At 44.5% G+C, this 26,647-nt stretch overlaps 1 protein-coding gene across 3 annotated transcripts in view; it reads left to right on the top strand.

The window, feature by feature from the left end:
• The window catches only part of Dok5 (docking protein 5), a 136,689-nt gene that overhangs the window by 64,609 nt on the left and 45,433 nt on the right, over window positions 1-26,647 (top strand). For all 3 annotated transcript variants that reach the window (XM_087653994.1, NM_001109344.2, XM_087653995.1), the window contains exon 2: window positions 1,686-1,793. In XM_087653994.1, coding sequence (XP_087510120.1) covers window positions 1,686-1,793 — 108 coding nt within the window. The remainder of the gene's footprint in view (window positions 1-1,685; window positions 1,794-26,647) is intronic.

Here is a 26,647-nt window from a genome sequence, read left to right on the forward strand (position 1 = left end):
AGTGCCTAACACCAAAGGTTTCCATGAGGCTTCCACAATTTGCACACCTGTACCAACATGCATACATTAAAATATAAGTTCCATTTATATTTTATTTAATTCTGATCAATTCATCCTACTAATCTATTTAATTCATCACATTAAATTTTATTAAGCAAATAAAACCCCCAGACCTATTCTTGTGAACCCCCCAGAAAATATCATTAACAACCTGATGTTTCCTTTGTCTTTTTTCAAGCATTTTAGTATTATGACGATCGTGACGTCAAGCTTTTATTTTGTTACTCCTGTAACATGTCACATTTTCCATGCCATTGGAAGGTCCCCTGACACTTGGTTCGAGTGAGCTACCAAGGCCAAATGCCCCTAGATTGTGTGCATATTACAAATGTGGCATAATTTGCTATTAAACATCATGTATCATGCCTATACATTGATGATGCACTTTCTTATAACATGCATTGCATATGAGACGTGTATATCACATGCCATAGTATGTACCACACTTCCATGAATACTACCGCTGCCTTCATTTTGGATATCTTTTATCCCGTGACCATTTCATATGTGTATATAATGTACCTTGACCATATCTATTCCCCACCCCTCCCATTTCCCATGACACCCTGCAGGATATCCCTCCTCCAACTTTCATGTTACTCATTTTTGTAACTCTCTGAACCCAGTTACTGCTGTAAGTGAGACTGTTGACAGGTCTTGCTGGCTAGATCTTGGGCAGGTCTTGTGAGTAGCCATGTCGTGTCCAGGGGACAGCACTTGACAGCAATCTTCCCATGTTCTATCTCTGACAGTCTTTCTACCCCCCTCTTCTACGATGTTGCCGGAGCCTTGTGGGGGTAGGACAATTGATACAGATGGCTTGTTAGGGCTGGGAACGCAATAGTCTCTTATCCTTTGCCTTTGACTGGTTACAAGTCTTACACTGCCGCTGACTGCAGAGAAACCCAGATCTATCACTGTAAGCACTTGGAAGCACGTTGACACCATGACGGTTTAGGCTCCTTCCTAGAGGCCACCATGCTTAGCTTTAGCACCGTCTAGCTGTCTCCATGCTTAAAGTGGGCTAAAGTATCCACAACAGAAGAAACAAAGTATCTTTGCCACTCATTGGGAAGACTGAGTCCTTTCTAATTTTTGTTTCTATAAATGATAACGACCTACTATCTGTCCAGTGGCGCCAGACACTCTTAGATCCTATATCCTGACCTAAGCTTCAAGAAAGAGCAGATTTATCTCTTTATCCCACCTGAAATGCGGCAACCTGAAATGCACATCAAGTCACTGGGACAGGCAGAGGGATGGTGTACGTCGAGATCTAGACAGTAGCAAGAGAGACGCTTTATCCATCTGCCAGGCCCTAGAGGATTTTTATTTCCGGAACTTTTCACTGAAATATAATAGAGATCCCGTATCAAAACATGGAGAAATTGGACCTCATATACTTGTTTTGATTCTAGTAATTTTCGGAAGTATATAGTTTGCCCATTCCTCTGCCCCCACCTCCTACCCCCACCCCCACACTCTTCTTACCTTCTCAAATCAACATGCGTTTCCGTGTGTGTGAATATTTCACAGGCAAAAACACTGAAAGGAAAAATTTGAAACGCAAATGTCAGCGGCAGTGGAGTTCCGGGATGTTGAAACAATGTTGCATTTCCTTCTAGATTTATCAGCGATGCTGGTTAGTGTTCAAGAAAGCTTCCAGCAAGGGTCCAAAGAGACTGGAGAAGTTCTCAGATGAACGGGCTGCGTACTTCAGGTGTTACCACAAGGTAAGAACCAGCGCTGTACTTCTTAGGCATTGGCTTGGTAGGAGGTAGCTAGAACTTACTGAGAAAGCACACCCTAATTACTGACAAAGATCGTTGCCATGTTTATGTGAGCAAAATATCTTTAATGCAATGTATTTACTCGACACTCTGTTTTTAAAGATGTTCCTGTGGTTTTTTGGTCTTTTAAAATGATTTTCTTTGTTCTCATTGATTTTGTGCTTACAGCCGATGAAACAGGGTCCTATCTGTTTAGTGCTCTAATGGCGGCATGAACCTGGGAGAGAGGGGCCTGAAAATGAGGCAGACTGAGGTCTCACGCAAGAGCCAGCTTTATTCAGAGCATCAGACAATTTACACTCTGAGGATTCAGGAGAGTCATATGAGTAAAGTGTTCAATTGCAATGACAAGTCACGCGTGGGAAATCGTGGCTTCCCATAGAGGCGTATGAATCACAACAGTTAAAGTAAAACCCCTCCTACCCATTACACCTGGGAGGGGCATGAAGACACATTCCCAAGAACAATTCTGGGCTTTGAAGAAACCGAGGTCACAACGCTGTTGGCTTGTTCTCTTAGGGTTTTCTCATGAGCCCTCAGGATTCTCACATTATTGCATTATTGGACGTGTTCTGAAAATACCCACCCCCAGTTTCCCTGTCCAATGCCCCTATGTCACCCAGCACGCATCACCATCCATATATATATCAACCATATATATATCAATCATATATATATCAACCATATATATATCCACTATATATATCCACATATCTTATACACTAAATCCATTGAATGCTACCCCATATGTTCATGGTGTGGAACCATCCACGGGAACTTAGAAAACTGGGTCTGGGCCTCTTTGCCGTTTAGAATTTTGTGTGAAACCAGTAGAGACTCGTCAGCACAGAAACCTGGCTCTCTTTTTCGTGCTGTTCTCCCACAGGCCCTGTGGTGCCTTCCTTGTGCATGTTCAGGCAGTGATGGGAAACAGTCGTGTGTCACCAGACCCTAGTATAAGCTCTAAAGCCGAGCCCTCTGACCCCGTTCTACAGGACCGGTACCCAGTCAAGTGCATTCAGGGGTTGTATATTAGTTTCTCCAGAAAACAATGCTAAGGCGTGACTTGATCCACTTGCTTGGGAAGCCTTACCTTCCAAGGTAGCTTCAAAGACCCAAAGCTGTATTTGGTTCATAAGTTGTACAAATGATATAGAGTTGAGATCTCTGTTAAAAGTGTGGTCATCCTCAGCTGGTCATGGGCATCTCTCTGCTCTCCCCTCATCTCCCAGGTCCTTGTGACCTTTGTGGAAAGAATTCAAATGAGTCAATGTATATTGCAGAAGACAGACATGGTCTATTACAGAGTAAGGTGAGACGGTCTCAAGGGGTACTAGCAGACAATGGCCAGGGGGACCAGGATGACCTATGTTGTACGCAGGGTTTGTACTATTCCTGAAGCATCCAGGACAGTTGGAGTTCCCCTGCGGATGCTCTCCTCCACAGGGGATTAGATTGGCAGCTCATATGGACCAACTCTTAAGGGAGACACAACAGTACGCTTTTGCCTTTTATGATTAAGCCTTCAATAGACAGTACTGTGGTGACGGTCCCCTTCACTCTGAAGTCATGTCTCTGCCCAGGGTCAGAGATGAGGCAAGCTCCCCTTGAGTTGACCATGATCAGAGATCTGCAACTTCAATTCCTGGTTTTACAAGATGTTGATTAAGAGGTATGCACTCCCACTGTGGGCATATGCTTGGCCCAGGGAGTGACACTAATAGAAAATGTGGCCTTGTTGGAGGAGGTGTGTCACTGTGGGGGTGGTTAGCTCCTAGCTGCCTGGGGGACGTTGTCTGCTCCTGGCTTCCTTTGGGTGAAGATGTAGAACTCAGCTCCTCCTGCACCATGCCTGCCTGGATGCTGTGACGCTGCCATGATCCTGCTTTTGATGATAATGGACTCAACCTCTAAACTGTAAGCCAGCCCCAGTTAAATTTTGTCCTTTGTAAAACTTACATTGGTCATGGAGTCTGTTCACAGCAATAAGACCCTAACTAAGACAACCCACAGACCTTCAAACCATTCAGCGTCTGTTACCTAGCGATCTCTTCTCTTCAGAACCTCACCCAGCCTCCTGCCTTACAAGTCTTTACTGTAAGATCATCGTGTGTGGCCACCCATGCACCTCTGTATAAAGCTCAAAGTATTTCCAGAAATAATTCACTCTTCACGAGCCCTTATACTACCTTCTGGGGTATGGGAAAACACAAGAGAACATGGAGTTTGTAATTCCTGGAAGGTATGAATGCACCCAACAGAAGGGAAGAGAAGTGAGGACTGCCTTGTAGGACTTGCCCTTCCTGTCCATCAGCTCCCGGTGAAGACTGTGTGTTTGAAGTGTGTGTAGACTCCAGGTACTTCCCACAGACCCTCCTGACACCTCTGGGGAGCAGGCGGCTGGACTGCCTCTTGCTAGTGACTGGAGTTGATGTGACCTCACTCCCCTCAGGCAAATCCTCACGGTGGTTTGTGGGACCTCGGCATCTGAGTCCCCACTGCCTGTGCAACCTCCTAGCTTAGCGTTCGGTCTCTTCTCACCCTGCTCTGGGGCTCCTGGAACCCCAGTGTCTTTCCACACTGCCACCCTTGTCTTTCCCTTTTCTTGGGACTCTGTTACTCTTGGGCAAGCACCACACTTCTTAGTTCAGTGACTCCTCAAGTTCCTCCGTAGGTAATACTTTTCCTTAGCTATTTTATTTATAGTGGAACCTATTAAGCTGCTCCCTTCTGGTCTCTCATTTTCCCTAGCACTTATTACTGTAGATGCTCTCACCTGGTCTCTCCAGTGTCTCCTTCTCCCACATTCACCAAAACCTCCACAAATCTAACAGGCCGTGTGTGAGCGGATGTGGGAGTCTCTACTAATTACAAGTACCTAGGACAGAAGAGACGACTTAGTACTTCCTAAGGATTAAGAACAGAATTTTCAAGGAGCCATCTGAAACCAGGAAAAGGAATTTTGATTTGGAAGACATTGGTCCTGGTGATCGGACCTGAAAGTGCCAGGACTTGGATATCTTAGAGGAAGTTTAGGACAGATTCAAGCTCTATACCTGCGTGGGCTGAAGGGCCCCTTTGACTGAATGGGATGCTGAGGCCATGCTGGCTTGCCCTACTTTGGGTTTCTACCTGCTGGCTTATGATTTAAAATGCAGATCTTTGGGGAACTCAGTATGCTGGGTTCCCTTTCATCTGTAATCATCATTAACCAAAGTTCAAAGCCCTAGCACTAAGGAGGAATTATCCCCATTAAGCCTCCAAGCCCTTGACGAGCTACAGACTTCTATTCCTTCTCTTTACTCTCTCAAATCTGATGTGTTTAATATTAATCCCTTGGGGGCACAGAAGTAATTCCGAGATGTGCTTTTTTTTTTATCTAAATGCTGTGTAATTTATGAATCTTGATAATAAAACACCAAGGTTATAAGTAGCACGCTGTGACCAGATTTCTGAATTTACTCCAATACAAAGAGATTTCTGAAAGACGTTGGGAAATGAGTACTGTGCTCTTTGATCAACAGAGCCATGGTGTCTGAGGACACATCCTTCTGGTAGGAGTGCATCCGAATCCTTTCTGGAGTTTTAACGTAAAAGTTGACTGTAGAATTTTAAAAATTTGTGCATGTTTCACCGAGCACTCAGTTAAAGGTGTTATCTCTCCTGGGGGGGGGAAATGGAAAATAAATATATAAATTCAAGATGCAAAAGGGAAAAAAACATTTTTTACTTCTTAGCCCCCTTCCTAACGTTCCTCTCCTTGAGCACCCTGAACTGTCAGGGATGCCGTGAAACTGATTAACCTTAATTTTGGTGACGTGAGGACTCCAATGGCTTTAGTCATCCCTGCCCTTCCTCTGAAATGCAGACTCCCTGTGTTCATTCAGGAAGGCAATTGGCTGGCATGGACCAGGAGGTTCGGGGTTTCATAACTTGCTTTGCTTTGTGGGGAATAGGTGGGAATCTGGGCACACCCAGGGTGGAGGGGACGGCTCAGCTGCTTGATTGGGTGGCCTGGGTTCTGCCCTGGCTTTGCCTGTGACTATCATGGGGTGCATTGCTTGTGTAGCTGATAATTACTCCCTTCCCCCCTCCCACATCTCTTTTTCTTTCTTTTCTCCTTCCTTCTCCTCCACCCACTCCCTCCCTTCCTCCTCTTCTGCCTTCTTTCCCCTCCTCTCTTTTCCCCTTCCTTTCTTCCTTCCCCTCCTCTTCCCCATCTTTCTTTCCTCCTTCCTTCTACTTCCCCCACTTCCTCCCTTCCCCCTCTTGCCTTCTTTCCCCTCCTCTCTCCTTCCCCTTCCCTCCCCCATCTTTCCTTCCTTCCCTCCTTCCCTCCCTCCTTCCTTCCTTCTTTCCTTCCTTCCCTCTCTCCTTCCCCTTCCCTCCCCCATCTTTCCTTCCTTCCTTCCCTCCTTCCCCCTCCCCTCCTCATCTCCCTTTCTTTCCTCCTTCCTTCCCCTCTCCCTCCCTTTTCCACCCCCTCCTGTGCTTTTACCCTATGGTCTCCTCCTCTCCTTTTATTCTGAGCATTTCCTAGAACAAATAATCCCATTCTGACGAAAACCACCAGGAACACGGTGCTTGTACACACGCCCTCATTTTTCAATGTCCACCCGGCCCGCTAATGCTGACAGCAGTGAGCAGCAACACACACACACACACACACACACACACACACACACACACACACACCCTTCTAATCCCGCCGCTATGGCTTCTGCCATGTCACCAGGCCCCATTAGGCTTCCTGTTCTGCCTCCATCCTTCGTTACTGACTCGTGCTTGCCAGAAACCACTCGGGTTTCCCAGGATCCATGTCAGGCTGTGCTTAGTTTTTAAGGAAACGGGATTCTAGTTTCTTCATAGTGAGCCACTGGCCAATGCCCTAAAAATGACTCCTTCTCTACAATCTCTAATCTAATCTAATCTAATCTAATCTAATCTAATCTAATCTAATCTAATCTAATCTCGCTCTTTCTCTCTTTCTCTTTCCCTCCATCTCCCCCCCTCTCCTCCCTCATTCTCTATTTTCCTCCCTCCCTCTTCCTTCTTCCCTCTCTGTACTCTGTTCCCATGCCCTCTCATCTATGTGTATATATCTGGGTCAGAATTCATCTGTGGTAACGATTTTATTTTATTTTATTTTTTATTTAGTTTTCCTTTCTCTAAACCCTGCCTCTTTTGATGTAGCTGGCTGCAATCTGCCTTTCCCAAGTCTCAGAACATATCCCAGCCCTTCCTTTCAAAGCTTAGATGTACCCATTGAAGTTGTACTCTGTTCACCAGGAGATCACCCACCAGGTCATATTCTGGAAGACTCCTCTCGTTCAAGAGAGCGTGACTTCACAACTCCATACATTGAATTATCCTTATGTGTAGACGTTCTCTCCAGCTGTAAGCCCAGCCAGACCCACAGCTCAGGCTGTAGGGAAAGTAGGGAGAGGGATTTGTCTGGGATACAGCTCTCTATTTTACTTATGGAGCACATACTGATTCTCCCACCCCACCCCCAACCCCCATGCATGCTCAAAACAGAGTTAACTCTCTTTCCACTTAAGCACGATTCTGGTCTGTGGTTTCCAGGCTTGTGGTTTGACATGTAGAATTATGTAGCTATTCATAGCAGAGGCCAGTGAAGCATCCTGGACTCTCCCCTTGCCCCTTTGTCTCAGTCAGGGTTTCACTGCTATGAACAGACACCATGACCAAGGCAACTCTCATAAAGAACAACATCTAGTTGGGGCTGGCTCACAGGTTCAGAGGTCCCGTTCACTATTACCGTGGTGGGAGCATGGCGGCATCCAGGCAGACATGGCACTGGAGGAGCTGAGCTTTCTATATCTTGTTCTGGAGGCAGACAGGAGAAGACTGGCTTCCAGGCAGCTAGGATGAGGGTCTTAAAGCCCACACCCACAGTGACACACCTACTCCAACAGGACTACACTTCTTAATAGTGCCACTCCCTGGGCCAAGCATAGACAAACCATCACACCCCTCCGAATCTAGCCTGTGGCCAAGTCTGCAGTCTTCCTTCTGCACAGACTCCTACCTGACCCCACACCATCCCATCGCCTTTCCTGGTCCATGTAGCAAAAAGTGGTCATCTCTCTCAATCTCTGCCTTGTCCGATCCTCCCATATGACTCTCCTGGCTCCATGACAAGTTAGTCTTCTGGGCCCACTCTGCGTGGAGACCCCGACACACTGACCACTGTGGCTCAGCTCATGACAGTGTGCTGGGAGAGGCTGCTTCACCTCTTCAGTCCTCACAGTTCCCGAGGCTATACATTATGATGCTTATAAGATCTCACATCTTCCTTGAAATACATTTCAAGGATTGAAATACATTTCAAAAGTTTGAATACTAAGACAGGAAACAAAATCTGACGTCAGACCCTGGTCTCTGTCTGTATAAAATGGTTAGTAGGTTAATAAATACTTTTCAGACCTTTTGCTCTACGCAACATTCAGAAGCACGTTCTCATGTATCGAGAGATCGTGTTTTCTTAGGGAGTAGAATCATTCACTGCACATGCACATGCATGTAAGGAGACTCTGAACCCAGGTCTCATTATGATCTGTGTGTAAGTTGTAGAGACAATTTCTGTGATAGAATATTTCGGCTCGTGGCATAAGTGGTTTGGTAGCATCAGTTACTAGCCCCCATTTCCCTGCTAGTAACTTAAGAGTATTCCTAAATAAAACTGCCCCCAGAGTACAAATTACTCTTACTCCACAAGGATTCCCTCAAAAATTTATGCACAGGAGTGTTTCTGACATTTCATCGATAACCAATCCTCATGAAGAATTTAATCCTCATAAAAGTACTTGTGTCTCTGTTGGTATGAAAAATGTGCCCACTCCTCCACTCATCAATGGATAGGTTACCTGGGATGGCACAGGCAGGCTCATGCAGGTATCCTGTGGCCCAGAATCTCTTCTACCAGCCTCAGAGGCCACACTCTTCCGTTCAGACACCTCCATCAAAAGAAAGACACAGAACAAAATGGATTTATTCCTGTTGTCTTACTTGTGCAAATAACAACCGCTCTTGGGGAGACAGTTCAAACTCCAGGCACGAGTCCAGCTTGTTTTAAATGACCAAGGGTGCAGGGATATTTTTAGAGAGACAGAAACCCACTAATGCAGGGTTTGGGCTGCAACTGTCTAGACTTGCTCTTTCTTCAGAAGTGTTTTAGAAAATGTTCACCCAAAACCGCTGCGCTCGGAGGCCCTGAGCATAGACTGGAGAGTGGAGACAAAGCTCTCCTCTCAGGACTTGGCATTCAGCTTAAGCGTGCCTTGATGTGTGGGCTCCCCTCTAACCACCATCTCTGTCTCTCAACCATTCTTATTTTTATAGAAAAGGCCGTGTGTTCAAGTTAAAAGTTTCAGAATGCATTATATAAAACTCTATTGAATTTTTTAAAAATAGAAATGTTTATAAGGGTACCCTAAAACTTGAAGCACTATAATTATGCGATAGTGATAACTATAATTTAATTTAGTGGGTTACTCAGTAATACTTCAGGGCATGCGGTGAGCTCAGGAAGGGACAATTTTCATACCTCGTTCATTCTGAAGATGACCTACAAAAGCAGAAGGGGTCTATGCCTCTTAGTTTTCAGCAAGATAACGGCCTCCATTTTTTCTTTCTTCTAAGAATGAAGTAATTCGAGGCTTCTGCAGAGATTTGCAATTTGCATACTCAAAGTGAATTGCTCACTTAATTCATTCGGTCCCACAAGGGAAAAAATAATTAGGATTCAGCCAACAAAGGCAAGGCAGAGAAATGCCTTTCGGGCCGTGGTCTCGCTTTCACTTGGTGAACATAAATAAATCATCAACTGTAAATGACCACAAACAGAAAACAGGCGGAATCAGAAGCTGGGTCCTTGTTGGCCTAAATGGCTTCAGACCAGCTCACCAGGACAGGATTGAATATTCCCAGGCAGTGCCCACTAATTGGGTAATTCCACCACATGCATCTGCGTCTGTCAAGGGAATATGCCTTTAAATATCCAATTGAGTGAATCTCCCCTTGAAACTCTAGATGGAATTTCAACCGTTTCTTCATCTAGTCGCAAAATAATCCATTTGGAAAATTGAATTGTGTGATTCGAGATTGTTTTCCAAGTTGTTATTGCAAAACCCTCTTAACAGCAAATTAAACTTTTAAAGTATGGCCACTTTGCTAATTGCTTCCTGTTAAACATTTATTTCGGCAAATACTACCATTTATGACGAATAAGACATCTGGCATGTAACTTTGAAACAGACAAATTAATTTGCAGCCTATTTTTAGTGGTTTTAAATTGGGTGGCATACTTAAAGATTTATCAGAAACTTGGTATGTATCTCTTTCCATGGGCCCATGCTAATGTGTATAGTAATCAATTAGATCTTAAGCCTTTCCTGTCTTCTCCTTAGACCCACTCTAACCCAAGGGGACATAGATCTTAATCACTCATTGGCCGGTTGACTGTTAGGCTCTCCTGATCCCATTTCTAGCCCTCTGCTCTAATTCCTGCCCTCCTTAAGGTCAAAGCAACACACAGCTATACACAGCTCCCACTTGGCACCATTTATCTCAAGATTCCAATGACCCTGAAGACCCACTGTACTGGGTCACACTTGGGCCACATAGTAACCATTGCAACACACACACACACACACACACACACACACAGACACACACACATATGCACACACACAGATACATACCCCATACATAAACCACACACAAAGACACACACACACACACACACACACATATATATACATACATATAACACCCCACATATATACACTACACACAGACACACAGAGACACACATACATATACACACACCCCATACATATACCGCACACACACACACACCTGACACATATACCACACACACATGCACATACAGCTACATATATACATACACATAACCCCCCTACATATATACACCACACACAGACACACAGAGACACATATACGTACACACACATACCACATGCATACACCACACACACACACATACACACAGACACATACACACAAACACACAGAGACACATATACGAACACACACATACCCCATGCATACAGCACACACACACACACATACACACAGACACATACACACAAACACACACGTGCACACACACATACATAGATACATACATACACATGCACATGCATACCCCATGCATACACTATACAAAAAGACACACACACCTCACACATATACCACACATACACATACAGATACATATAAACATACATAACCCCCCACATATATATGCCACACACAGACACACACACACACACACACACACATATATATACACACACCCCATACATACACCACACACACAGACACACACAGATGCACACGAACATACACAGACACACCATTAACACACAAACACACTGTCGCCACCTATACACACATACACACACACACTGCTTTTCCAATGATGTGATAAAATACTGTTGAAAAGCAACTTGGGGGAAGAAAAGCTTTAGTTCAGATTACAGGTTACATACAGTCCACGGCTGAGTCATTTATTTTGCTTGGAAATTTATCTATGTTTTCTTTGCCTCGAAAACCCCTGCCCATGCTTGAAACCCACCACGGGGAGGCCCAGTCCTAATGGAAGAGCAGAGGACTCCTTGCTCCCTTACCTGTACTCATTCCTTGCTTTTGGAGGCTTTAGTAGAGCACCCTCCATGTCTGTGTTGGTATTTCTGTCTCTGGTCTTTACCAGTTGTGGGCTCAACATTCTCATAGAGTCAATATAAAAATTATGAAAAAATAAAAGACTGTAATTGATGTGATTGAAGTAGTGATACCTTGGCATGTTAATTGGGAAATAGATAAACGTTGGTCACAAACATTGCTATTATGACTTCGTTATATTGTTGGTTCCACGAGCTTGGCAGATGGCCCCCAGACAAGGCTGAGAACCCCCTTATTACTCTGGGAATTTGGATCTTTGTGGATTAGACTCCTGGACCTCTCCCTTTCATTCATGTAGACTTGGTCTACAGAATTCTTAGAAATCTGCCTGGCTGGATTCCAGTCCAGTGTCCCTTCCACCAGCTAGGAATAGTCCAGCCCTTAGCACGCTCTTAAGATGTCCATCGTTCTGTTTGGGTCCATGGATCTGATGACGGTGTCCACCCCAGGAGTCCGAGCTTTCATTTAACATGTAAGAAGTAAGACTGTTCTGCTTCTTGTGGGTCACGGCTCTTAGCAGTGGTTGATACAGTGAAGAATCAAATCTACGGACTCCCTGTTTCTACTCTAGTGAGGAAGACAATGATACAAAGAAATACATAAAGACATCAACCCACAAACTACTTCCGGTGTTGGTGTACACGGTTGATACCAGAGAGAAGGCAAAGTCAGGAGAGAGAATGTAAGGGTGGGAGAAGAGGACCGTGGTTTTAAACGGAGCAATCAGTGGTGGCACCACTGGACAGACACTGTACACACGTGAAGGGAACAGGGAGACTTGGGGCACATGTTTGGTTGTGGCTTCCAAGTGACCAGTGAACAAAAGCAAAGGGCATCTCTGTCTCAGGGCGTCATGAAAGGACCCGTGGACGAGACCAGTTCCAGAGGGATTTCAAGGGAAGGTTGTGTTTCTCAAATGATGAAATCCATTTCCTGTTGACTTCCTGCAGCTAAACTAGGTCTCTCCGATACAGTGACCTCTGCGAAGGTCACAGGGCAATGTGGCTGGGTTGTAGAGGTGTCTAAGAGTGTTCTGGAACTTCTAGGGACTGCTCACCAGACATTCTTCAGAAGAAGCTTTGTCACTTCCAGCAGTGGAAGGTGGGCTGTTTCTCTGAGAGGAATCCAGGGAGCGTGGGAGGAAAATCTGCTGCTGGGAATCCATCTTGATTTGAGAGAATCAGATTTTTTTTTTCTCAGAACGACTTCCAGGCAATACCTTCCAACACGATCAGGCACTGGAGCCAGCCAGCATAGCACTGACGAGGCTGCCTTCTGTTATTTCCTACATCGCTTTAGAAAAGGCGAGCTGGCCCGCCTACACCATCTGCCCAGAGTCTGTTGAAGGGAAGATGCTGGGATGTAGGCGTGAACTTCAGAGCCTGGTCCTGATGGAGAATGGGAATTATCAAACGGTTTGAGAAGCAGAGCATTGTCTGTGTCTATCCCGTCAGAAGTGTAAGCTGAAGGGACGCTCCTGTCCTCCTATGCCCACGTCTCATTCTGTCCTCAATGGAAAAACATGTGCTTGTGATCAGCTGGGGCTGTGCTTGCTGGGATGCCCAGAAGAGGCATATGGTGGCATAAACATGCTCCCCATCCTCAGCAGGCTACCCGTGTACATACACACCACACACACACACTCTCACACACATACATCACACATTCACACATATCTCACACACACTCACACATATCACACACACTCACACACACATATCACACACACACTCACACACACACTCACACACATACACATTCATACATATCTCTCACACACACTCACGCATATCACACACACACTCACACATATCACACACACATTTCTCACACACACAGTCACACACACCACACACACACTCACACACACATCACACACACATCACACACATACACACACACTCACACACATACATCACACATTCACACATATCTTACACACACTCACACATATCACACACACTCCCACTCACATACACACATGTCACACACACTCACACATTTCTCGCACACACACAGAGTCACACACACCACACACACACACTCACACATCTCTTGAGGATATATTAGCGAAAGCTTAAGGAGGATGCCCATGTGTAACATTGTGTGATGGGCATTTATGCCAGTGTACACACAGACAGTGGGAGTTGCTCTTTGATAAGACTCATTAGCTATGTATGTTTTAAAATAAAAAAATGGCTTACCAGTGAGCCTAGCGGCAATTGGGGTCTGTGTTTCCACACTGACTTAACAAAAAGCAGTGTGGGGTGGAACAGAAAAAGTACATTGGCTTAGTATTTATCTAGAGCAAGGCCATCACAGACATGGGATTTACACCGGTGTAATAGGACAGTGCAGTTAACAGAGCAGAGCTTGGGTGCAGAAGATCCCAGTAGATCCTGAGGGCATGTGCTGCAGTGTGGCTGGGAGCACAAAATCAAGTGACAGGGGACATTTCCAGATCCCATTACAATTCAAGAGGTGTTTGGGGTGGAGAGGAATGGTAGCTTCTTCCACACGACTGACATGTTCTTCTCCTGGTTGGAGTATTATGATATTCTTCCACATACATGCCTTCTGAGTCTGTGGCTTTACCTGGACCACATTAGACAGCATTCTGTTGTCTCTTGCCTGTGTTGTATCATAGGCCTATGATGGTTACGTTTTTCTCAAACATATACAGACCTATTTCTTGTTAATGGCTCCCTAAATAATACAGAGCATCCACGATTTACATGCCATTTAAATGTATTAGAGATAGTAAGTGTCCTAGAAATAATTTAAATTATACACAAGACTTTGCATAGGTTGCACGTGGGTACTCTACCATCTCATGATACTTAAACTTCTTAAGGATTTTGGTATTGGTCCTTCCATGGAACCTTTGTAGATTTTGAGGGATGAGAGTATTTGCCTTCTGTGGGCGTGCAACACTGCTTATAAGGTGTGCGTGGCATAGAAATGCATGTGAATGACAGCTACTATCTCTATTCCTGCCATCTGTCTGACTACATATCATCTGTCTGTCTGTCTGTCTATGTATCTATCCATCCATCTATCCCTCCATCCATCCATCCATCCATCCATCTATCCATCTATCTAACTATCTGTCACCTGTCTACCTACCTACCAAGTGACCGATGCTACATCTCCAATGCCCGTCCTAAACTTCGAGATGTAACATCCATTGTAGAAGTAGACATTGTGGGGAAAATGAAGAAGTTTAGTACATGGAATATCCCGTAAGAAGTCAGATACGATCTTTTCTGAAGGCAGACATTCTTTATTAAATTTACTAAATGGGGGACCCTTTGAAACTGAGAGGCCCAGAGACAGAAGAACATGCCCTTTGCTGGGTCCCACACTGGGGTGGTGAGTGTAGGCGGAGACACGGCTCGGAGGAGTAGCGGTGTAACTCGATGCGTGAGGTATAAATTAAATAACAAGGAATCCGTGCCTGCTTTCTTAACTGTGAGGCTAGAAGTTCAGTGATGCGAACCTTGTTATTTGTAAGGAATTCTTATCGGAGCTATGGAGATGATACGTGTGATGACTATAATTTACCTTCAAAAATGTCAGCCACAAATGAGTGTTTATGTGAGCCTGCATTCACAGGCTCGCCTTACATCTGCATGTGAAGAAAGAGAGGAAGCAAATAGAACGAAGGTGGAAAAGGTTGTTAGTGTTGACTTGACACATGGCCGTGTTTGTCTTTGGGCATGTTTTGTTGAAAGTATTCTAAGTACGTCTCTGCAAAAGAAACCATAAATGCAAAAATCCCCTCAGAAAAAGACCAGAAGGCAGAAAACAGAGAAGATCTTCCTTCCTCCCTCCCTTCCTCCCTTCCTCCCTTCCTCCCTTCCTCCCTCCCTCCTTCCTTCCTTCCTTCCTTCCTTCCTTCTCCCCACCCTGCTTTCTTTCACCATGTAGGCCTAGCTACCTGGGTGTCTTGGCGCTCCTTCTGTAGATCAGGCTGACCTAGAACTCAAGAGAAAGCCTCTGTCTCCAAAGGACCAGGATTAAACTTGTGAGCCACCATCTCTTGGCCTACATTTCTTTTTAAACAAAGGATTTTACAAAGGCAAAAAGACCACCAGAGTGTGGAAGTAGGCCCTTCAAACAGCTGTCATAAGCAAGGATTTGAATTCATTCGACATTTATAGTAAAATGAACCTGTGAGGTGTGGCCTAAGTATGATAACCCAACTGTGTGCTTCTTTATAGTGAGCACCGTGAGACTCGCCACAGGTCCGAAATACTGAGAACAAATGGTGGAGTGTTCACCCACAAACAGGACATCTATACTGTACCCCACACCCACAAGGAGGGGCTGAAGGACTGTATGAGCCAGAGGTTGTGGAGAACAGGGACAAAGCAGTGTCTTCTAGACATGATTGGAACTCTGTGGTAATATCAGAGCAGCCATGGTGGCCTGTATAAGACCTGACAAGATCAGGCCAGTGAACGTTTAGCAGTGGTGGTGGGGGTTGGGGGGTAACCCTTGAGGCTTTCCTTGTAGCTTGGGAATTAATTATTGACTGTTGATGCTGCCGAGGGTGGAGAATACGGGTTCTTTAAGGTATAGTCTGGGGTTTGACCCATCCTTCAGTGTCCTATGGTCATCACTAACAGGACTCAGTGGATTATAGTTAACATTTTTATAGAGGACATTAAATTGGGCGGAGTCATGAGGAAACACTTAAGATGAGTTGGAGCAGGGAGAATGGAGGTGGACATGGGAAACGTCTGTTGTATACACGAGTAAAATTCTTAAGGGGTAAATAATATAGCATTTTTAAAAAGCCAGTTCTGTGTTCAAGAAATAGTCTCCAACACTTTGCCCTGTATTTGACTTCATGCCTGATTCCTCTCAGTAGAAGAGACAAAAGAATGCAGAAGCCAAAAAAAAAAAAAAAAAAAAAAGGGACATGATTGTATTTACATGGAGGAAATTTTTGTTTGCTCGCTTGTTTGTTTATTGTTTTTAAGACATGGAACTAACCGATGGTATTAAGGTCAACGGAAATTAGCACTGGCCATGGAGAAGAGAGAGTGGCGGTAACCGACTATGTTTCTCCATGAGTCTAGGTGCTACCTATCGAGGTGTGTACACAGTTAAAGGTTCACAGAACAACAGTACAGGCAATGACAAAGTTATGTTTTTGTTTGCTTGTTTGTTTGTATGTTTTTAACCAGATGTGATTGGTCCATGTGCCCTTTGCTGGGCCTCACAGGGAGGATATACTTGTGGTGTCCTAAGCTTTAAAACCACAATGTTAAATGTGTCTCCATGGAAGAAAGGCCTTTGAGAAACTGAACTCCTTCGCACACTTTAGGTTCAAGAAGTAGCTGGGCGGGGGGTTGGTGGTTAGTTGATGAGTTGATGAGACCTTTGTTCTTAGACTGATACTCTATTCTAATAGAAATTAATGTTTTAGGCTGTCTTTATAGGCCCCCTTTCCTACCCCTGGGCTGTGTACTTTTATTACTTCGTCATTGCCTTCGCTGCTGTGGCTTCTGGGGCTGGAGAGTAGGTTTGGTTTTAGGGGTGTTAGCTCTTTAGACTGACCATGCTTCAGAGCTCAGTGGATGGTCCTCTGCACATGTGGAGCCTCTGTAAGTGTTCAGCCTGCTCGCCTCCGCTGAGCTACATCCTCAGCTGGAATAATGCCTTTTGAACATGTGGCTTAGCGTTCAATGCTCAATGGCATTCCTTTCTTCAGGCTTTCGAAGTGTTTGCACTCTGAGTTGTGTGTAACCGTCGAGGCCTTCAGACGGTCCTCTGTTCCTTCATCCACTTGTTCCTTAGAAGTGTGTGCTATTATCTGCGTTTAGGAGAAATGGCCTTTCCAAAGCCAGAAGCTCCAGTTTGAGTACTGGAGTCCATTTTCATAGGCCTCTGCCTATGAAATGCTATTTGCATGACTTTGGTGGGGTCTCAGTACATCTCTCTCTCTCTGTGTACTTGGTTTAACAGTGGCTACCAAGGATGCTACATCCCCCTGGGAATGGACGTCCCCTCGAGATCATTCAGGGCTCTGTGGTGTGGTTGCATGGGTGGCCTTTATCCTGGCAACTTGATATAAAACTGCCACTACTGAGATTAGCAGCCGGGTTTGTCTCCTCACTGAACTAGACTAGCTCTTCTGTACACTGACGTTTCTTTTGAGAAAATCATATGAAGTTACTCAACTTCCAAAGTAGAACTGATAACCAAAGTTTTAATATAGCCCCTGGTTACTGTGTAGCTGAATATGGAATCCGGCCTTCTAAACAGAAGAAGCAACCTCATCGCAAAAATATTTGTGTGATATTTGAGACTAAAACTCGAAAAGTCTTGGCAGCAAGGAAATCAAATAGAGGATGTATTAACCACATCTGCCATGAAGATAATTCCAAAGTCTTGGTGGCTTATGGTATCACATATTTATCTTCTGCCTTAGTTCTGTCGGGGTCTGGTCAGGGATCTGTGTGGCCGTGGGGAGACTGAGAACAGCTGGATAGATTGACTCAGTTTTGATTCTGTGGCCTGCTGAGACCTAGGGACGAAGAAGGGAGAGGAAGAAGGTCGGTGTTGGAGAGCTGCAACTGAGGAGGAAGCAAGCCAACTACACACACGTGTCAGGGTCCCCTCACTTGTGGCTTAGCTCACATGCTGTTGACTAAATCACATTGGGTGGCCAAGTCTAAAGTCATCAGAAAACAGTTGGAAGGGTTTAGAAGGACTGGACCATTATCAGTAAATAACCCAATCTGTGACTGAAGAAACGTTTGATGTAAGCTACAAAGTGTGCCTTTGGTTTCGTTGAAATGTCTGTCTCTCTCTCTGTGTGTGTGTGTGTGTGTGTGTGTGTGTGTGTGTGTGTGTGAGAGAGAGAGAGAGAGAGAGAGAGAGAGAGAGAGAGAGAACCATTCTTAGCCCTTGTCCAACACCAATCTTTAGACAAATACTTTAAGCACAAGAAAAGTTCCTACAAAGGCATCATTTTCTTTTGTCAACTGAAGTTTCAAGGAGTTTCTGTCTTCTTTGAATTCGGATTTTGCTCATGGTCATTTACCTCCCCAAATCAAATGAAACATAAGCCTATGTCAGCTTTTGAAAGTAAACGTCATCCAACAGATGGAGAAAAATCAAACTTTTTATTTTTTTTTTCAGTTTTGGTTACATGTAATCGATGATATATTTTTATTGCACAATATTTTTTTTCTTTTTTTTTTTTTTTTTCGGAGCTGCGGACCGAACTCAGGGCCTTGCACTTGCTAGGCAAGTGCTCTACCACTGAGCTAAATTCCCAACCCCTGCACAATATTTTTTATCCCAACTTTTTTTTAAATCTTATTTTTCTTGGATATTTTGTGTATTTACATTTCAAATATTATCTCCTTTCCTCCTCTCCCATACCCCTCCCCCTCCCCCAGGTTCTATGAGTGTGCTCCCACTCCCACCCACTCACTCCAACCTAAACACCCTGGCATTACTCTACACTGGGGAAACGAGCCTTCACAGGAACAAGGACTCTTCCTCCTATTGGTACCAGACAACGCCATCCTCTGCTACATATGTGGCTGGAGCCATGGGTCCCTCCATGTGTACTCATTGGTTGGTGGTTTAGTCCCTGGGAGCTCTGGTGGTGTCTGGTTGGTTGATATTGTTGTTCTTCCTATGGGGTTGCAAACCCCTTCAGCTGCTTCAGTCTTTTCTCTAACTCCTCCATTGGGGTCCCCAAAATCAAACTTTTAAAATGTCTTAATATTGATTTTTTTTCCAAGTAAGTCATGTAAAATTTTCTGATCTCTCTTGATGGCTGCAGATTTTGGCTCCATTTCAGGAGAAATATCTCTAGAGTTAATGACCTTAAATATATTCTGGAAAAAGAAGAGAAAGTTTAGGCTTCAAAGGTATCTCATTATTATATGAAAAGAGCAACCAGATAGGTAACAGACCCCCTCACCCACCAATTTGCATTTTCATGATGGTCAGTGATGTTTCAATTACCTGTTTTCTACTCAGTATTTTCTTTGGGCAAATGACCACTCAAACTTTTTACCCACTTTTAAATTGGCTTTCACTGTCGTTATTTCTGAGTTGTAGATGTTCTTGGTATGTTTCAGGTACTCATCCCTTGTCTGGTAGACAGTTCACACACATTCTCTACCAACCTAGAAGTAAGATCCCAGCTTCTCCCCATTGGCCATATTGTTGTACATGGGGTTTTTCATACTTGGCTTTCATTATGTTGAGAAAATTTCTTTCCATTCGTAGCTTGTTTACTTTTTGCAGTTACCTATGAGAAGTATAAAGTTTTCTCAAATGCCTTTATTGATTATTTATTGTGATGTGTGTGTGTGTGTGTGTGTGTGTGTGTGTGTGTGTGTGTTTTATTTTGTATTACATTGATTCGTTCTCTTAGGTTGAACCATCCTTGAATTCCAGGAGTAAATTCAATCTCAGTAACGAATATGTGAGATGTGATATTTTTATTATACTGCCAAAGACAGTTTGCTAGTATTTTGTCAGAATTTTCGCATCAATACCAACAGTCCACTAGCTCATGTTTCTTTCCTTATAAGGCCCTTGTCTGACTTCAGGACTGGGTAATGCTGATCTCATAAAATGCAATCTGATTGTTCCTTCTTCAACAACTTTTGAAAGACTTTGAAAATTTGCATCTTATTTAAATGTTTTATAGAACTTCTGGACTTTAGTTGTTCAAAAATTTCTTTATTAGTTATCAATGGTTGGATTTCTATATTAACTACAAGATTTTGGATTTTCTGCTTCTTTATAACTAACCTTTGTAGTGTGTTTTGTATTTAGCTGTTCATGGCAGTGTCTTAAAGTCTCTTCTGTTTCTGTATTACCAGTTGTGTTCTCTTTCATTTCAGATTTTATTTATTTTAGGAGAATCCTCCCCCACCAAATTTTCTGTCAGTCACACAGCTTTTCCCCCATCATTGTCTAAGAATCTTCAATTCTGTTGATATATTTTAAAATCAACTCTCAGTTTCATTGGTTTTTAAATTGCTTTTCTATTTACTACTGAATTTATTTCTATCGTAATTTTTATCTCTCCCATCTGTTTAGTTTGGGCTTAGTTGTTCCACTTCCTTTTTACGTTCTTTGTGGTAAAAAATTGCTTTGTTTGACGATGTCTCTTCTTTTGCTGTAGGAATTGCTGCTACCCTCTTTCCTGTTAGTACTGTCTCCACTGTGGCACGCAGGTGTGGCATGCTGTGTCTGCGTTTTGATTTATCTAAAAAGATTTTTAAGTTTTCGGTTTTGAACAGTTATTTGTTTAAGGGCAGTGTTTCATTTCTACGCATTTGGAATTTTTTTCCCCACAGGATTTCTGTCACTTACGCTGGCCTCAAACCCCTGTTGATCCTTCTACCCCAGTCTCCCAGGTACTTGCATTAATCGTTGACTTGTGGTCTGTTCTCGAGAATGTTCTCTTTAAACTCAGGAAGAGGTCTATGTTCTTCCAGTTACTGTTGGTGGAAGCTTCTGTTTGTATCTGGTAACGCCATTTGCTCTTCAGTGACGTACAAGCATCCTGCTCCCTTGTTAGTATTCTGTCCTATGCCTGTCTGTCATTAAACATAGGTACCCCCATTATTGCAGTGAGGTTTATCCTTATTCTGTTGTGAGGTGCCTAGATCTATAGCTGTGATATATTTGAGAGGAACCGATGCTTCATGACCATACAGTATCTAGTGTGTTTTGTAATGGTTTGTTGAGTCAAAGCTTATGTGTTGGAAGGATGGCCATCGGCTCTCTTGTGAATTCAGTCTCTGGTTATCCGTGTCCTTGAGCATGAGGAGACTCTTTACTTTGGGCATTGATCATTAATCCATGCTCCATGCTTCTGATCAGGGAGTTTAATATATTTACATTTTCAAGAAGTTACCAGCATGTAAGACGTAATTGCCATTCTGCGGTCTTTTGTGTGTCAGTGTCTCCTCTGTTCTTGCTACCTTCTACTGTCTTCCTCATCTGTGGGTTTTTGTTGTTATTGTTGTTGTTCTTTTGTGTATCTCTTATGAGGTGTACGTGCATGCGCGTGTAGTTATAATGGGGCTGAAAGCATTTTATCTGCAATTCTTTTTCTTTAACCTAATAACTCAACTTCAATTATAAAACCATGTAAGTCTTATCTCCTTCAACTTCTGCTTTAGAAAACTGGTATAAAAAATGCATTTCATGTCGCATACACATTAATATATTTTACGGTTATAGCGTTCTCTGCTCCTTTGCTTCTATTCCAGAATTAATAATTCATGCACCCTTGCATTATTACAGTGGTGTGCGTTTGTCTATCTGCATCTTTATCAGCAAATCTCAAGCACTCGTGTCTCTGTTTGGTTTCCTTTCAGCATTTCTTGCAAGGTAATTCAATGGCGGACTCTCCACCTTCTGTGTAGGGAAGACTTTGCTTCTCCTGTAATTTTGAAGGACGTTTTTTGCCAGATACAGAGTTGCTACTTGATGGTTTGTTCTTTTCATTTTGGGCTGTGTCAATCAATCCGTTCTTTTCCAGTTCCAGAGAAATACTGTGATCCAGTATTGGACGGTCCAGTTTACTTTTCTCCCTGTCGTTAGGCTTTCGGGATTATAATAGGGCACTAGCAAGTGCTCTTCTGAGGGTTTCTTAGTATCCACGCTAGTTAGCTTCCTCTGGACTAACCTTTCTCTGGATGTCCGTTGCCTTCTCCACACACTGAGGAGGTTCGGGTCATTCTGCGGGTAAATTTCTCAGTCCCTTCCTTTTGATTTCTGGAACTTGTTAAGTGTACGTGTTGGTCTGGGCGATGGCACCTCACAGTCTAGTTGGATCCTTTCTAGTGACCCAGGCTGAGACTGAGCCTTCTGTCTTCTCCATCATGTTTGTGCCAAGCTTCTGCTCCAGCTTGTGCCTCTGTGGTTGTCATCAAACACTGACCAAGGAGACCTGGTTGAGGAAAATGTTTATTTGGGTTAAAGGTGACAGCCCATCGTCAGGAGAACATGGAGCAAGGCTCAAGGCAGGGACCTGGAGGCAGTGCTTCTTGCTTGCTTGCTCTCCATGGCTGGCTTCTCCAGACAGCTTTTGGGCTGCTTTCTAGGACTGCTAGCCCAAGGGGAGCATCACCTCCAGTGGGTTGGGCACCCCATATTAATCATTAATAAAGAAAATACCCCAACAGACTCACCCACAGGCTGATCTAATGGTGGTGATTTTCTCTTGCTAAGGTTTTCTCTTGCAGTTGACTCCAGTTTGGTTCAAGTTGACAGAACATATCCAGTATGTCCTCACTGGTGAATTTCTCCATTCAGTTGTTATTTCCCCAAATTCTAACGTTTCTCTCAGTTCCTTTGTTTTTCGTTGATTTTTTTTTTTTTTTTGGCTCATGAATTGTTCTGCCCCCACCCACCCAGTGCACTCAGCACATGTAAAGTATCATGCAATCCATATACCTCTGTCTCTTTAGCATCAATTTTCAGGGGTGGGGTGAGTACCTTTGACCGGCATCTGTTTCCTTCTTTCTTTCCATGCCTTGGAGCTTCACGTTAGGGTCAGCACATTGGAGGAAAACAGCCACCTTTCTCTCATCCTGACAGGCAGCCCTCAGGTAGAAAAAGACCAGGCTGGAGATCCTGAGGGCCTTTTAAACCTTCTCTGTGATGATGCCCGTCCTGCGATCTTGCGCACTTGAGTTCTAGCCTGAGAAGCACTTCACTTTTTCGAGCCTGTGACTGCTGGCACTTGTTTGTGTCTGACTGCCACACTGAAGGAGCTTTACATTTAGAATTCACTGCCCTCTTCCCTTGTTTCCAGTGCCCTCTCAAGTCTTCTGCTAGGCTCTGTTAGGGAACCGAGTTGGCAAGACACCGGAAGTCAGTCCCTCCTGTTTCTCTCATAAAAGACAGAGCATCACGTCCGATCTTTGTTTCATTCAGTCTTCTGTCTGTCTTCTGTGCAAGGGGCAGCAGGTGTGGGCTGGGTGTTTTCTTCACTCTCCTCTACTGAGCTGGTGGGAGAAGATACGGTGCCTCAGGTTTGCTTTCTCAAGAGCTTTCATGCACCCTACTGAGACCTGAAGCCCCTGCCTGGTTTCTTGATTTCTGGAAAGTGGATTGGCTCATATGTTCCGTATGCTCCGTCCTGGTGTTTTGTGGGAGGAAGAGAGATGTTGGGCTCCGTTATTTATTTGCTTTATCCTTGCCAGCAGCTCACAGCAAGTTTCTGTTCTGTCTCCTTCAAAAGTGGTTTTTATGGGTGATGGGCGAATCTTTCCTGCATGCTAATCGAATTTAGCAGCTTTAAGTGAGTAGCTGCCCCACCCCCCACCCCCAGAGGAATATGGCATTTATAGATGACCTCAAATTTTCCCTTAAAACTTGAAATTCTTCTTGGATTCCCACACTCTAACCTGGAGTCACAAAATAGTGAGGAAAAAATGCAATCAAAAAGTTTGAGTGGAGAATGTACCACAGCATGCCTGTGCACGTGCGCGCGCACACACACACACACACACACACATACACACACAAGCTTACATACACTGACACACACATACAAGCACACACACACATGCACATACCCACACATAAATGCACACACACACATACATGCACATGCACACACAGGTGCACACACGCACACACAAACACAAACACACAAGCACACACACGCGAGTACACACACATATGCACACACAAGCACAAACACAAGAGCATGCACTCACAAGCACATACTCCCACGCACACACCCACACATAAATGCACACACACACATGCACATGCACACACAGATGCACACATGCACACACACACGCACACACAAACACAAACACATGAGCACACACACACGCACACACACATATGCATGCACACACACATTCACACATAAGCACAAACAAATGAGCACACACACACAAACACACATGCACACGCACACATGCACACACACACACACAGTGGCTTTGCTCTCTAAGCTTGTGCTTTATCTGCAGTGGGAATGACTGAGCATTAGTTATAGCAGGGGGCTTATCAGATATGTGTGTTCATAGCCTCAGTAATCTGTAAAGGTTTTGGCAGATTGGAGATAGCGTTCTGTTAGGGAAGACTGTCAGGATAAACATTATGGCTTCAGATCAGAGAGAAGTGTGGGAAACAGAGGGAATTTAACCCTGTTTTGGATTAGGTATTAGGATGAGTCATGGCGCTGTGCACAGGAGGGGATGGGAAGCTGTGACGGGAGAAAAATGACTTACCTGCAGTCACAGCCTACACATCCCGTTTACTCACAGTCTGTGGAGGCTGATGCTGGTTAACCCAGAGAGCATTTACTCAGTCTGTGGGGCCCGGTGTCTGTTCTGGGGAGAGCCCAGTGTATAGTTTGGTAACCTTCCTCTAAGGACTCATCTAACAGGGATTGATCACCCCCTGTTATGGAGCATTCGGAATGTGCAGTCTTTCTGGAGGAAGTTCGTCCCTTGGGGGGTGGGCTTTGAGGTTCAACGGACTGGTCATACTTCCTGTTGTTTCTCTGATTCTAGACTTCCAAGCAATGCTATGGGATGATGTCATTCTCCCTGCCCCATACCTTCCTACCATGGTGGTCAGTGTCCCTTCTGTAATCATGAGCCAAAACAAGTCCTTTCTCATTTAGATGGCTTCTGTCAGGGTATCCTATCACAGCAGCGGGAAAGAAGCTACTAGACCGCAAAGGACGTCAAGTTGGAGGTTATCCGAATGAGTCATATCGCCAGTGCAAGCTCTGTTGCCCATCCTCGCTCAGGTCGCTAAATCAATCTGTGAGACTCACCTCTGTTGCTTGGGTACAAGTCTGGCCCCTCCATCCCAAAAAGCAGTTATATCTAGCGAAGCTCCGAGACCTCATCGAAACTCACCCTTGCTACAAAAAACAAAACAAACAAACAAACAAAACAACCCATGCCTATCATTTGTTTGTAAAAGGCACTGAAGCTCATCCGTTCATCCATTCTGTTCCTGGGTTGTCATTTGTAGAATGAAATGAAATTTGCAAAGCTCTCCCACCACACAGAGGTGCCTGTGGAGGGTAGTCACGGTCTTGCATGAGTTTGTCCAGACTGCAAGTCTTTTGAAAGTGAGGCTTGTTGGGGTGTGTGTGTGTGTGTGTGTGTGTGTGTGTGTGTGTGTGTGTACACGTATGGGAGTGTGCACGTGCTCAGTAGAGTGCAGTTCTGAGCTTGGCATACACAAGGGCTTTGGAAGCCAGTTGTCCTTTGTCAGGCCTGCCCCTGCCTGCCCCTCGAGCGCTCACTCTCCTCCCTGGAGCAGTGAACGGGGGTGTTGCTTTGCTTATTACCAAAACCAATTTCCAGAGCGGGTAATTGCGTTCTGACTCATGCAATTCTCCCGCATTTCCCGGCTGTTTCCGGTGACTTATGTCTTCCTCTTGGCCCCTTAATGGATATGTAATGAAGCGACATATTTCACAGTCCTAGCTGTTTTTCAAACTTCCCTTAAGTCACGTCTCAGTGGCGGGCTGGCCTAAAGCCCAGCCCACGCACGCCCTACCCGTGTCCCAAAGGCAACGGGTCATGTTAAAAAGACTGGCACCTTCCAGCAGAAGGGGAGCCCTGGAGGCTGAGAGCCTTGATGTGTTCGTCAGTGTTCAGCTGAGGTGACAGGTTCCCATCTACTCTGCTCCACACCACTCACTCCTGCCAGTTTGAGCCAGGCACTTGGTTGTGTGATTTTAACCTTCTTGGGCCTCAGTTTCCCCATCAGAAAAATCCAATGATACTAACATCTATCTCCAAGACTTTTATGAAGATCAAACAGGAACACATCTGGAAAGACTGAACCCAGGTTGGGGCTTCTGGGAGGTTCAGTGTGTGCTCCCCGGGGTCTAATCATCTGGTGCTATCCACCAGTCCCCCAGAGCTGGAGAGATAGGGATTAGCATAACAGAAACTCAGCTAGTGCTTCAAGTCCCACGTATGGCAGCTTAGAGAAGGGAATTATGATGTCTGAGTTCCATGATACGTCTGTAGATGAGTCTAGTCTTTTGCTCATACAGCCCATGTGTTGAGTGA

This window comes from Rattus norvegicus, chromosome 3 (genome assembly GCF_021556685.1).
Source record: "Rattus norvegicus strain SHRSP/BbbUtx chromosome 3, alternate assembly SHRSP_T2T, whole genome shotgun sequence".
NCBI lineage: Eukaryota > Metazoa > Chordata > Mammalia > Rodentia > Muridae > Rattus > Rattus norvegicus.